The sequence below is a fragment of the Vespula vulgaris genome, chromosome 13 (genome assembly GCF_905475345.1).
Source record: "Vespula vulgaris chromosome 13, iyVesVulg1.1, whole genome shotgun sequence".
Lineage (NCBI taxonomy): Eukaryota > Metazoa > Arthropoda > Insecta > Hymenoptera > Vespidae > Vespula > Vespula vulgaris.
Genome location: NC_066598.1, coordinates 1,362,026 through 1,374,113, shown reverse-complemented (window position 1 = coordinate 1,374,113; position 12,088 = coordinate 1,362,026). Strand labels below are relative to the sequence as shown.

At 27.1% G+C, this 12,088-nt stretch overlaps 3 protein-coding genes across 4 annotated transcripts; all 3 read right to left on the bottom strand.

The window, feature by feature from the left end:
• Positions 1-274: 274 nt before the first annotated feature.
• On the bottom strand, positions 275-6,271 carry LOC127068402 (lysosomal alpha-glucosidase-like). The gene is made up of 18 exons (XM_051004533.1): positions 5,614-6,271; positions 4,670-5,123; positions 4,285-4,584; positions 4,052-4,209; positions 3,807-3,981; positions 3,642-3,732; positions 3,384-3,552; positions 3,224-3,293; positions 3,043-3,147; positions 2,704-2,961; positions 2,390-2,592; positions 2,212-2,319; positions 1,947-2,124; positions 1,704-1,852; positions 1,534-1,618; positions 1,093-1,363; positions 765-964; positions 275-551 (listed from the first exon to the last, which is right to left on the bottom strand). Exons 2-18 carry the CDS (start codon positions 5,099-5,101, stop codon positions 489-491), a joined length of 3,015 nt encoding a protein of 1,004 aa, XP_050860490.1. The 5' UTR covers positions 5,102-5,123; positions 5,614-6,271; the 3' UTR covers positions 275-488.
• Positions 6,272-6,419: 148 nt separating this feature from the next.
• LOC127068432 (cytosolic Fe-S cluster assembly factor NUBP1 homolog) lies at positions 6,420-10,742 on the bottom strand. 2 transcript variants are annotated; one of them, XM_051004646.1, is made up of 7 exons: positions 10,451-10,742; positions 8,360-8,429; positions 7,785-8,026; positions 7,348-7,449; positions 6,912-7,268; positions 6,642-6,828; positions 6,420-6,560 (listed from the first exon to the last, which is right to left on the bottom strand). In XM_051004646.1, the coding sequence occupies exons 1-7, from the start codon at positions 10,595-10,597 to the stop codon at positions 6,505-6,507; spliced, it is 1,161 nt and encodes a 386-aa protein (XP_050860603.1). In that variant the 5' UTR covers positions 10,598-10,742; the 3' UTR covers positions 6,420-6,504. The 2 variants fall into 2 exon arrangements, with proteins under 2 accessions (XP_050860603.1, XP_050860604.1); XM_051004647.1 differs by lacking the exon at positions 10,451-10,742 and adding an exon at positions 9,699-9,722.
• Positions 10,743-10,769: 27 nt separating this feature from the next.
• On the bottom strand, positions 10,770-11,991 carry LOC127068455 (cytochrome c oxidase assembly protein COX11, mitochondrial). Its single transcript, XM_051004700.1, has 3 exons — positions 11,558-11,991; positions 11,151-11,471; positions 10,770-11,073 (listed from the first exon to the last, which is right to left on the bottom strand). Exons 1-3 carry the CDS (start codon positions 11,762-11,764, stop codon positions 10,912-10,914), a joined length of 690 nt encoding a protein of 229 aa, XP_050860657.1. The 5' UTR covers positions 11,765-11,991; the 3' UTR covers positions 10,770-10,911.
• Positions 11,992-12,088: the final 97 nt, after the last annotated feature.

The window sequence follows — 12,088 nt, the reverse complement described above, 5'->3', positions numbered from 1 at the left end:
GTTGTTTTCTGTTTTTTCCCCCCATATATTGCATATATGCAGTTTATATTTTTATATTTAATAAAAATTTTTTTTAATTTCTTACTTTTCTCAAAATTTTAAAATGTAGAAATTGAATATATTTTTTTCAAGTATTTTTTTTCGATACCTTTTATTGAAAACATTGTAATCTCGATTATACAAAAAAGAAAAATATATGGATATATATTTATATAAATTTTTCAATACTTATACTCTATTAAAAAAATATCTTTCATATATAAATTGACAGATCTTTTCTTCTTTTCTTGTTTTTGTGTTTTTAATTTTTTTAGATTGCAATAAAACATATAATAATGATTAATCTAAATGATATATATATAATGATATATATATATATAACAGTTATTATCATTGTAAAATACTTTAGAAAATAATCAGACTTACATATGACAAATATATCACTATTTCTTAGGACATTTGTGAATAATATCTTTCTTATTGTCTCACTATTCCCAAGTAAGTTCAAAAGATTCTTGCATGTCCAATAATAATCCAGTAATACTGAAAGACTAAACGAAAATTAAAGATTAATTATAATTGAAAGGGAGGGAGAGGAAAAAAAACTTAATACAGACTATACCAATTGTAGTATGCTATACTCTATATTAATATAATATACTTATATATTCGTATAAATAATATAGTATATTATTAAATTAGAGAAAGAGGGAGAGTATATTATATATTATAAAAATATATAAAGAATAATATAAAAAACTTACCGATTTCAATGGATCGAATTTAAATGTAATCTCATTCTTATTCAATATCACTCGAGAGACTGATTTATTTACTCCCAAAATTTGGATCCTGCCAAGAATCATTTTTTCTTTGAACGTACCCTTTTGCAAAAATACAGAATGTAAAGTTTGATTGTTAGCCACGAAGGACAGCCACGTATATTCTCTTTTCTCAATGGAATCTAAAAATTTATGGAAAAAGATAAAAGTAAGAAAAGAAATTAAAAGAAAAAAAATTAAAAAAAAAAAAAAAAAGAAAAAAAAACAGGAAGATAAATTCTTAATTTTTTTTTTAATTTTGATAACATGCCTAGACTATCTCCATCGTCCCAATATAATTCTCCTTTAGCAAATCCGAGCTGATCCAGGGCTACTAATAATTCAAAACTATTCTTCCTACTCTCCGTAGTCGTGGCACCTGGTTTTTGTGCTGGTAATATTGAACCACCACGAATCAACAAAGGTATAGTATCCAATGGAGCATCAAATGTAAATTTCTGGCCGATTGAGAAGAATGATTTTTTTGTATATAAATCATACCACAGTCCACGTGGTATATAAGCAATCACGTTTGTTTTACCCTGCATTAATACAAACAATATATTAACATTTCTCAGACAATTTCATAACTTTAATAATGGAGAAGTTACATATATGTACGAGTGTAATTCTGATCAATCGATAATGTGTTAAAAAAACATATAACAAGATTCAAGTTATGACAAAAATATACTTGATAAATTTTTTTTACCTCCTCTAAAACTGGGTTGATCATCAAAGATTTTCCCCACATAAATTGTGTATCAATTTCGTATGTTGCTTTGTCGTTAATGAATCTAATAAAATTATTTTACATTAATTTAAAGGTTTCTTTCACATAAATATAATTTATGCATATAAAGGATATATGTATATACATACTCAAAAAATAATGGACGAGCAACAGTTTCTCCAAATTTATGTGCTCGGAAAAATAGTGTGTACAAATATGGCAAGAGCCAGTAACGTATGGTAAATGCTCTTTTTGATGATTTCACCACTAAATCACCTAAGGCAACTGGATCTTGCTCCTACAAAATATATAAAATATTATATATATAATTAATTAAATAAATATATATATAGCTTTAATGATTGTTTACTGATAAAATATGTATTACTTACTATTGTACTATCCGAGTTGTGATTCCTTGCAAAAGGATAAAATGCACCGAGTTGCATCCACCGATTGCACAATGCTGCAGTTGTATTTCCATTAAATCCACAAATATCAGCACCTATCATCGGTATTTGAAAAAGATTGAAGTTAAGTATTTCAGGAATACTCATTTGTAAATCGTACCTAATGAACAAAGTAGAAAAAATTGAAAACTAAAAAGTACAAGTTTTTGTTTATTTTCTTTTTTAAATATTAATCTTTTTTTTTTACCATGTCGAAAAAACGTCCCCAGACCAATGACCAGCATACATCCCATGCCCAACCCACGTCGAACGTGAAATTACAAATGGCCTTTTTTTTCTGATATTAGTAAGAGCACTGAAAATATTTTTTTCAATTATTTATATAGACAGATTCAATTAACGTTATAAAAATTAATACTACTTACTAGTTTGTAGCTATTGCATGACTAATGCCATAAGTATTATGAAGATTATAATGTGATCCTAAATAATGTTTTGCATTCATGCATAATGTTTTTGTAGCTAATTTTTTTCCTATAATCATTGGAGTATATTCTGGATAATCTAATTCGTTGTCAATGCAGCCATTTTTATTACCATTGTAAAAGTTGGATGGTTCATTCATATCCTTACAGAAAAAAAAAAATATATATATATATATAATAAAAAAAATACAGAATATTTGGCGACACACATGATAAATTATTTTAAAATAATAATAATATTAAATAATACATACAATCCATGCACCATCGTACTGGAAACTATTATGCAAGTCTTGCATCATATTCAAATAATAATCTTTTGCTTTCGGATGAGTAAAATCAGGCCACACTGTTGATCCTTTGTTCCAAACTTTTCCTTTAAATGGTTCATTGGATATAGCATCCTTTACGAATATTTCCTGTTTTACACCTTCATCGTATGGACGATACGATCCGCTTTTTTCTGACGCACCAATACCAGCATCGATCAATGGAATATAATGCATTCCTAACTATAATACATGAAATAATATATCACACTGTTATTATATAGACTTATAGTTGCAAATGAAATTATTATAAATTTCATATACATTATGTAACTGCTCAACAAATTTTGGTAATTCATTAAATGTTTCTTTATTATACGTGAAATCATTATTCTTATCCATGTAATCTAAATCGTTCCATTGTGTATCCTAAAAAGAGTAAACTTATATTAATTCACATTCTTATTTTTATTTTATAATATATATAAGATTACGAATACATTACAAATGGAATTCCAGCTTCTATGGTTCTGTTCCATACTTTTATAGTTTTCTCCAAGCTTCCATATCCATATCTGGGGAAAAAAAAAAAAAAAAAAAACGAAGAAAATAAGTATTTACTCAAATCATGATACTTCATGGTACTTAAAATAAAGTAAATATACCGGCATAAGTGAAAACCTAATGACCAATACGGTGGTAGGAAAGGTTTACCAACAATTTCAGAATATTGTCTTGCCACATCTTGCGGAGTTGGTCCCAATAAAAAGTACATATCAAAGATACCACCTATACTTCTAAAAGTTACAGCAGGAGTTGGTTGTAATATTGTTTCTGTAAAGATTAAATTACATAAGGGATAAATATAACATTTAATACAAAAGAAGGAAGAAAAATGAAAAAGTTTTTGTTTATATATTTACCCATTGGATTGCTATTTAGAAATAATACTCCATGACAATTTCCTGATTCTTCTATCATGAGATAAAATGGATGAGAACCATATAAATTCGCCTATATGAAACAATAGTTTATTTTAATTTTTTTATATTAATCATGATTAAAATATAAAATGTACATAAACTTACATTTTCTATTGGTGGTTGATCTGCATTAAACATCGTATAGCGTTTCCAATCGTTTTTTACTTTTAAATGTGTTCTATGTTCACCAATACCATAAATGTCTTCTGAAGGTAATATGCCACTTATTTGTAAGAATTGATCAGCAAATATAAAGCCACCAATACCAATGGAGTCAAACCTGCAAATAGAAATATAGTATTATAATAATGTTAAGTGTTATCTAAATACTAAAAAACAATTACACTTACAATGTCGTGTTGTCTGCAACTCTATCAACTTTAAATCCAACTTTTTCATCATCTGTGACAAATCTGTATTTTGGTTTTTCAGGCCAATAATACGAGGATGGGAAATCAGATCTTATTGGCCATGGAGGCTCATATCTTTGATTTACAGGATCATAAATCTACAATAATATAGATTAACGATATATGTTAATTATATTTTAAAAGATATTATTAAAATAATTTTTTTTTTATACCTTAACACGTAGTATTGAACTATCAATCATTGTTGTTTCCATTTTCACAAGGGATATGTCTTTTTTATAAGCGGATTTTTCTTTTAAAGCAAGAAATCCAGAAAAACTATTGTCTTGCTGACTAAAGTTTTCATATTTATAAATACTCCAATCATAAGGATAATAACAATAAGGAACATTTAAGAATTCGTGATCATATTTTACTGGATTCCAGCAACAACCTCTTTTTGTGCAATCAGATTCAGTAGCTCCAAATTCCGGAAGACAATCGAATCGTAATGATAGAGGAATCTTCCTACACTAAAATACATAAAAAATATCAATTTTATAATCAAGATCAATATTTTTTTACATATGTTGATTAAATAAAAATTAAACTAGTTACTTGCAAATAGTTTTCTGGTTCATTATTAACTGTTATTTTTTCATATATATTATCATCTTGCATAATAATTACATCATAGATGTACTCTCTTTCTTCGATAATATCATCTGGATCTTCAATTGTTTTGTATCTCCAATTTTCAAGGTCATTAACAATTTCATCCATATAAATCCTTGATTCTTTGCTACTAAATACAGAATAAGGTAGTATAGCAATTATTATAACAGCACTTAAAAAAATTGCAACAAGCATTATAGCAATATAAGTATATTTGACACGGGAACTTGTTTTTGCATCAACAATCTTCACTTCTTTATCATTTGCCTTTATTACATCCATCTTAACTAGTTTGGAAGATTCATCTGATTTATCATCTTGTTTAATTAGTTCAGATGGATTCTTCTTAAATTCATTGTTACCCTTGATAATCATTTTAGGGCAACAGTTTATACCACTGTAATAAAAAACATAAAATCGATATCATTTAATTATTCGATTAATATAATAACACGGTTATAACAATAATAATTATAATAATAACAACATTGAAAACTTTTTATAAATATAAAAAAAAGAATTATTCAAAGTATAATTCTAAATTCCAAAATAAGATTCATAAATAAATCAATACATTATTATTTCGTGTAAAAAAGGACAACAAAACTGTCCTTATTGTTCTTTACAAATTTTAGACGAAAAGTACTATCAAACAGTCACACATTTATTTTTAATTTAATAAAGAGTATTTACCATATATATATAACCTCGAAATCAATCAAATTTACCTTCGATGTTATTTAATATCACTTATAATTAACTAAATATTCCGCGTAACGAACTAAGTTCAATAATTTCATTTTTTCTATTTCAAAAAAAGGGCAAAAAAAAAAGCAAAACACAATGACGTTTGTTATTGAAATAGACTATACTTTTGAATTTCTTACCGGCTTTCTCGACTGATGTCTTCCGTAATTTTTCACTTTAGCTTCAGAAAGAAATTGTCTCGACTCTTCTTTATTGAGTCGTTAACACTGAAATGCGTCGTTCACTGTAGCAAATGAAAGATTGCAACTTATCTTATAGTATATATATTTAGTATCGTATGTCTCATCCTTTCATATGTACATGTATGTGTACATATATGATTCGTGGAAAAACCCAATATATATTTGCGTAACATAAAAATAGTTTTCTTTAAATTTAAACAATTTGAGAATACTACGAAGTAAAGTAATATTTAATTTAAATTTAATAGAGCACAAGCGCCCTCGATTGTTGTTCTCTCTTGCTTGATAAGCACTGATAAAAGTTTGACATTTTCTATATATGTTTAACCTTTAACATTTTTTTTTTTTGAACTTACGTGATCATTGGATCGTAATATTTACTATTTTCGTACACTTTGTATTATTTATTTGTCGTTAGTAATAAATCATTAAATTGGTTATAATAATAAAAGTTTTTAGTCCATAAACAAAACTGGGTATATATGTATATATGTATACACGTGCAGAATTGCACCAATTAAGAGACAAACAATCTCTTACGCCTTTTATGATAAATACATTCATTATCAAGAAACACATACAAATGTTATCTATACGCTGAATATGAAGTTACATTAGGTGTATATGTGCAGTAATATGAGAATGATATGCACATAACTGGTTTATTAGTTTCATTGATTGTTGTGTAAGAATATGAAACTTATAATTCTTAAAATAGAATTATACGAATGAATATTTCAATATAATAGAAGAAATAAATCATTTAATTTTTATGAACATACTTTGATACAATACAAATTTGATATTTTTTATAAACATAGAAATCTCTTAAGTTTTTTCAACCATATTATTTTCCTTTTCATTTTCACATTTATGTACGATCTCTGAAAAGATAATAATAAATAAGTTATACGAATGTTACAATATGCGAATGAAGTTAATTAATCGATATAACATGACCTTACTTTTTACGATTTCCCGTAAAACTTGAATCGTTGGTGATTCTGGAATGTCGATTAAGAAGTTTTTTCCCTCGTCACAACATCTTGCAATCAATGGATCTAATGGTAATGATCCTAAAAAATCAATATTTAAATCGGCGGCCATAGCACGACCACCACCTGTCAATGCAGGAAAAATTTCTGCGGAATTCTAAGGAAATTATAATTTTTTATTAAATTGATATTCTCTGTGAAAGGTTTTTTGAATTTGCTGAAATAAAATTAGAAACTTACCTTACACTTAGGACATACAAACAAACTCATATTTTCAACTACACCTAATATTGGAATGTTTACTTTGTTACAAAAATCTATTTCTTTCCTGACATCCAACAAAGCAACTTGCTGAGGTGTAGTGATAACTATGGCACCAGTTATACCAGCACTTTTTAAATATGTGGTTACTGACAAATGTTCATCTGAGGTACCCGGTGGTGTGTCCAGAATAAGATAATCTAAATTGCCCCAATCAACTTCAGACAAAAATTGTCGTATCATACCATTTTTTTTAGGCCCTCTCCATATTACTGCACTGCTTGGACTATCAAGTAAAAATCCAATTGACATCAATGATAAATTATCTTCGATATACTGGAAATATGCATTAACATTATTCATCTAGAATACTTATTAATTAACATTCATATACAAAATTTATTTATTAAATTACCACAGGAGACCAGCCAGAACCACTTTGATGTATTTGTTCTCCAAGTGCTCCTAAAATTCTTGGTTGTGATGGACCACAAATATCAATGTCCAACACAGCAATCTAAAACCATATTGTAAAATAAGAATATTTGAAAATTAATTTATATACATATTTAAGCATCATGTATATAACTAGAAAGCAAAGCTTGTAGTATAGCTATATATAAGAATTGTGATAATCAATAAGAGGCTGGTACAAGTTGATACGACATAGATACCTATACATCTATAGATATAGTTAAGTTTTTGGTATTCTTCTTAAAAGGAGAAGGCACAATAGACTCCGATATGAAAGGATGTACATAGAGAATCACATGGATGTGCTTGGTATAGGAAAAAGGGTATGTATGATATAATAAATTATTTTATTTATTTTGAAACATAAATAATACTTACATTCTTATCAGGATTACTATCTGCCAGAACCCTAGATATCAATGAAGTCATTGTACTTTTACCAACTCCACCTTTGCCTGATAAAATCAAGATTTTGTGTTTGACATTAGATAATCTTTCTTTAACTAATTCTATATTAGGATCCGGTTGTTTTGTTGCACCTGATGCACATAATACTTGGTTTGGACATCCTGCACAAGCTGATGCTTTACCGGCATGATCACTCTGTGTACCAGGACAATCTGCAAATATTCTGATAATTTTCTTTCTCATAAGAAAAATTTTTTTTTAAGCAATTTCCATTTGAAAATAATTTTTTACAAATTTCAATTATGTAATAGATCGTTTTTTATATTTATAATATTTTTATATAAATCATTTTTGTGTCATTGATTGAAATTATAAAAACATAAATTTTAGATAAAATTCTAACCTTTAATTTATTTTTACGATTAATGACAGTATAATACTAATTGAGTTTGTATTACAATATAATACGAATATAAACGATATGATAATTAAAATTGAAATAATTAATGTAAAATATAAAATTATGACTGATAAATTGATCTTACGTTCTGGAGCTTCATTTGGTACATCTGCCATGTTGAGAAATATTATCAATACTGCACCACTATACGCGCGCTAATCAAAATGAGAGGTTATAATATAAATTTACTACAATTTTTTTTCCTTTTTAAATATATTGTGTAAGTCAATAGATTTCAAAAAAATATTTTTTTTATATATTTTTTTCTTATATCAAAGAATAAGATTAATTAAATTTTTTTTAATTTTATCATGTTTTTTCTTATATCAAAGAATAAAATTAATTGTTTGTTTACATAAATTTTTTTTTTACAAATATATAGAGGATAGCACTCATTGAGATCTTAAATATTATCTATTAAAAATAATGAATTGTTTTGACAGCAATTACAGCCATGGAGTATTATTGGTTCATCAATGCCATACATGGAATCAACAATTCCTATCCATGTAAGCGATTACAGTCGCACACATCATCTATTACCTTGGAGACCTAATACAGGATTTGAAAATATTGAAGTTATACCATTGTATGCTTACTATTTACTATTATCTAAATACTATCAATATTTTTTTGTTAATATAAATTATAAAATATGTTTTTCTGACAGGGCTAGAAAATGTATATCAAATTATCCATTAGATGCAACTAGTGGTGCTATGCATAAGCCATTAAAGTTTCCTGATTTAGTAACAGGATGTCATAGAGATTCTGTGCATGCATCTAAAGCAGCTCTTTATACAAGATATACTCCAAATGAGTGGTTTCAAAAACAAGTTAAATATTATAATGAAGCAGATTCTAACAGACAGTTATCAGAAAGATTGAGAAATGATGCTTTAAGAATAGTAAGGTATGTGTTAAAAATTTATTTAGACTATATTTATAATAATCTTAATTATTGATTCACAGGAATGCAGAAGAGAAAATACAATATGGACAATTAGATACTGGAAGAAGACTAGGTGAAAGAATAAATGATGTATCCTTTTGGCGAAATGAAATTGTTTCAGAATTGGAAAGATTACTACAAGAAATAGAAAGACTTCAGGATTGTCGTTCTGTTCTAGAAAAAGCAATAAGAGATATTGAAGGGCCATTACATATTGCACAAGAATGTCTTTATCATAGAGAAGCAAGGAAAGGTATAAGATGATTATATAATATATTATTTTATAACAAATGTATAAGATAAAATTTATGTGACACAGGGACAGAACTTGTTCATGATGAATCAGAAAAATGCTTGTTGAAAGAAATAGAAAACTTAAAAAATTGTCAAAGAAATTTAGATGTATGTCTTGACAAATGTAAAGATCAGGTATGTAGTTAATTTTTAATATAATTTATGAAGTAATATATACATATCTCATTCTTCTATTCTCGTAGTTGCGCAATTGTAGAGCCTCACAAAATCAACTAGAATTAGATTTGAAAAACAAAGAAAGTGCATTAGGTATAGATATGATGTGTCATCAATTGAATAATTATAGCCATGGACTACAATATTTCACTGGAATAGAAAAATATGATCCTTGGTAATGAATCTAATTTTGAAATAATTAGTAAATTAATTAGTAGAATAATTAATAATTTCATATTGATCTTATTGAACTTTTTTATACTAGTCTCTCAGAACAAGAATGTTGGGCAGAAGCAGCAAACCGCATAATACAAAAATCACAACACGAAAGAAATATGTCTACTCAGTTGAGAACAAGTGCAGAAGCTCTTATAAGTAAAGTGGCTCAAGAAATGTGGGATTCATGGAGTACTACCAACAGTGCTTTGACACATAGATCTTCTGAATTACTTGAAGCTAAAAATAAACTGCAACAACATTTACAAAAAGTATACTTTTAAATGATCTGTTATATATATGTGATAATTTTTTGATGTTAACATATTAATGTATTATAGGTACAACAAGAAATATTTGATGTTGAAAAAAATATGGAATTGATGCGTAAAGCTATTGCTGATAAAAGCCATGCTATTAAAGTTGCACATACGAGATTAGAAGCTAGAATGCATCGTCCAGACTTGGAATTATGTCGCGATAATGTTCACTCAAGGTATCTCTCTTTTTTTATTTTAATATAAGTTTTATATTCACCTGACTATAATATCTTGTATTCATTTTTATAGCCTTCAAAGAGAAATTGATGAAATAGATCATCAAGTAAAACGTATGCATAAAGCTTTGAAAGAACTTGAGGATCAACATCAAAGATTGTTGAGAACAAGGACTGCACTGGAACATGATCTAGCTCTTAAGATAGATGCAATATATATTGATAGAGAAAAGGTTTGCGGCCTTAGACGTGCATATCCAGTTAATGCATTATTTAGATTTTAATTAGTAATAATATATACATATTTAAAGCTTTAAGCACACACATAACTATATATACATAAACACACACATATATATATATCATATTATATACTACACTTTATTGAAATAAATATACACCTAGAGAGGTCTAGGTTAAAATTGAAATTTAAATGATTCATTTAAAGAATCCACTATATTTTTTTGTACAATATGAAAGTTATAAAGGAGAAATTTGTGTTTCATTTCGATGTTACGTGTTTTTTAATATAACTAGGCAAAGGAAGTTTGAGATCTTCTTTTGATTCAAAAAATGTGTATGACAATGCTATATCATTGATAAATTCCATTTTAGGATCTTCATTGAACTCTGGATCAATATAAAAAAATACTGGCATATCAACCTAAAATAAATATAGTATTCATGAGTTTTTTAGATCAAGCATATTGATAGCTTTAGATTTGAGCTTTAGAAAGTTACCTGTTCGTGTGGATTCAATAATTGCTCTTCAAAGCAAAAGCATTGAATTTTATTGAAATATTGTCCTACCTCAAATGGAAGTACATTATACGTAGAAATACCTATAACAGGTTTATCTGTTGGATTTTTAGCAGTGTAAAATGCCAATGCAGTCTCTCCAGGGATTACAGTTATCTCACGTTGTAAAGGTTTAAAATTCCATGCCATTGATGCACCTACATCAGCACTGAACTGTACTTTTATTTTTCTTTCTTTAATAGGTTTCATTGATTCTACTTTGCTATCGTCATGACCAACTACAGTTCCTCCATAACTGTATGCCTAATTTAGATATAACTCATTGTATTTTAATTAAAATATAACTCATAATAAAATAATACAATATTTTAAGCTTATATAAAATATACCTGACAAAATATTCTGTATAATGGTACTGCTGCGTAACTAAGCCCGGCTACAAGTATACCCAAACCAGTCATATAAAGTGCCGTTGATCGAAATTTTCGTTTCTGTTCAGGATTATAATGTTCTTTCATTAAATTTTTGGATACATTCGTAGATATTTTTCTGATACCATAACTACTTGTTAAACGTTGACAATGTATTAACAACATTTTATCTATCTTAACCTTAAATCACACAAACAAATATTTTTTGTCAACTACCAAAACACATTTTAATCGATAATACAAATAAAATTAGACTGATATCAATTCTGAATAATATAATGATAAAAGAAATTCTAATAAATATTATCGAATAAATTTCTTCTTATATTAATTCACATGTCGAACAGCTAGACGGGGTTAAAGCTTTAACTCTACTATCTGATTGGCTAAATCGAACTCCTATGAATTTTACGATTGAAATTTAATTTATTTATTATTTTATTTCGAAATTATTTTTAGTCCTGATATTGTAACTTTAAACATAAATTA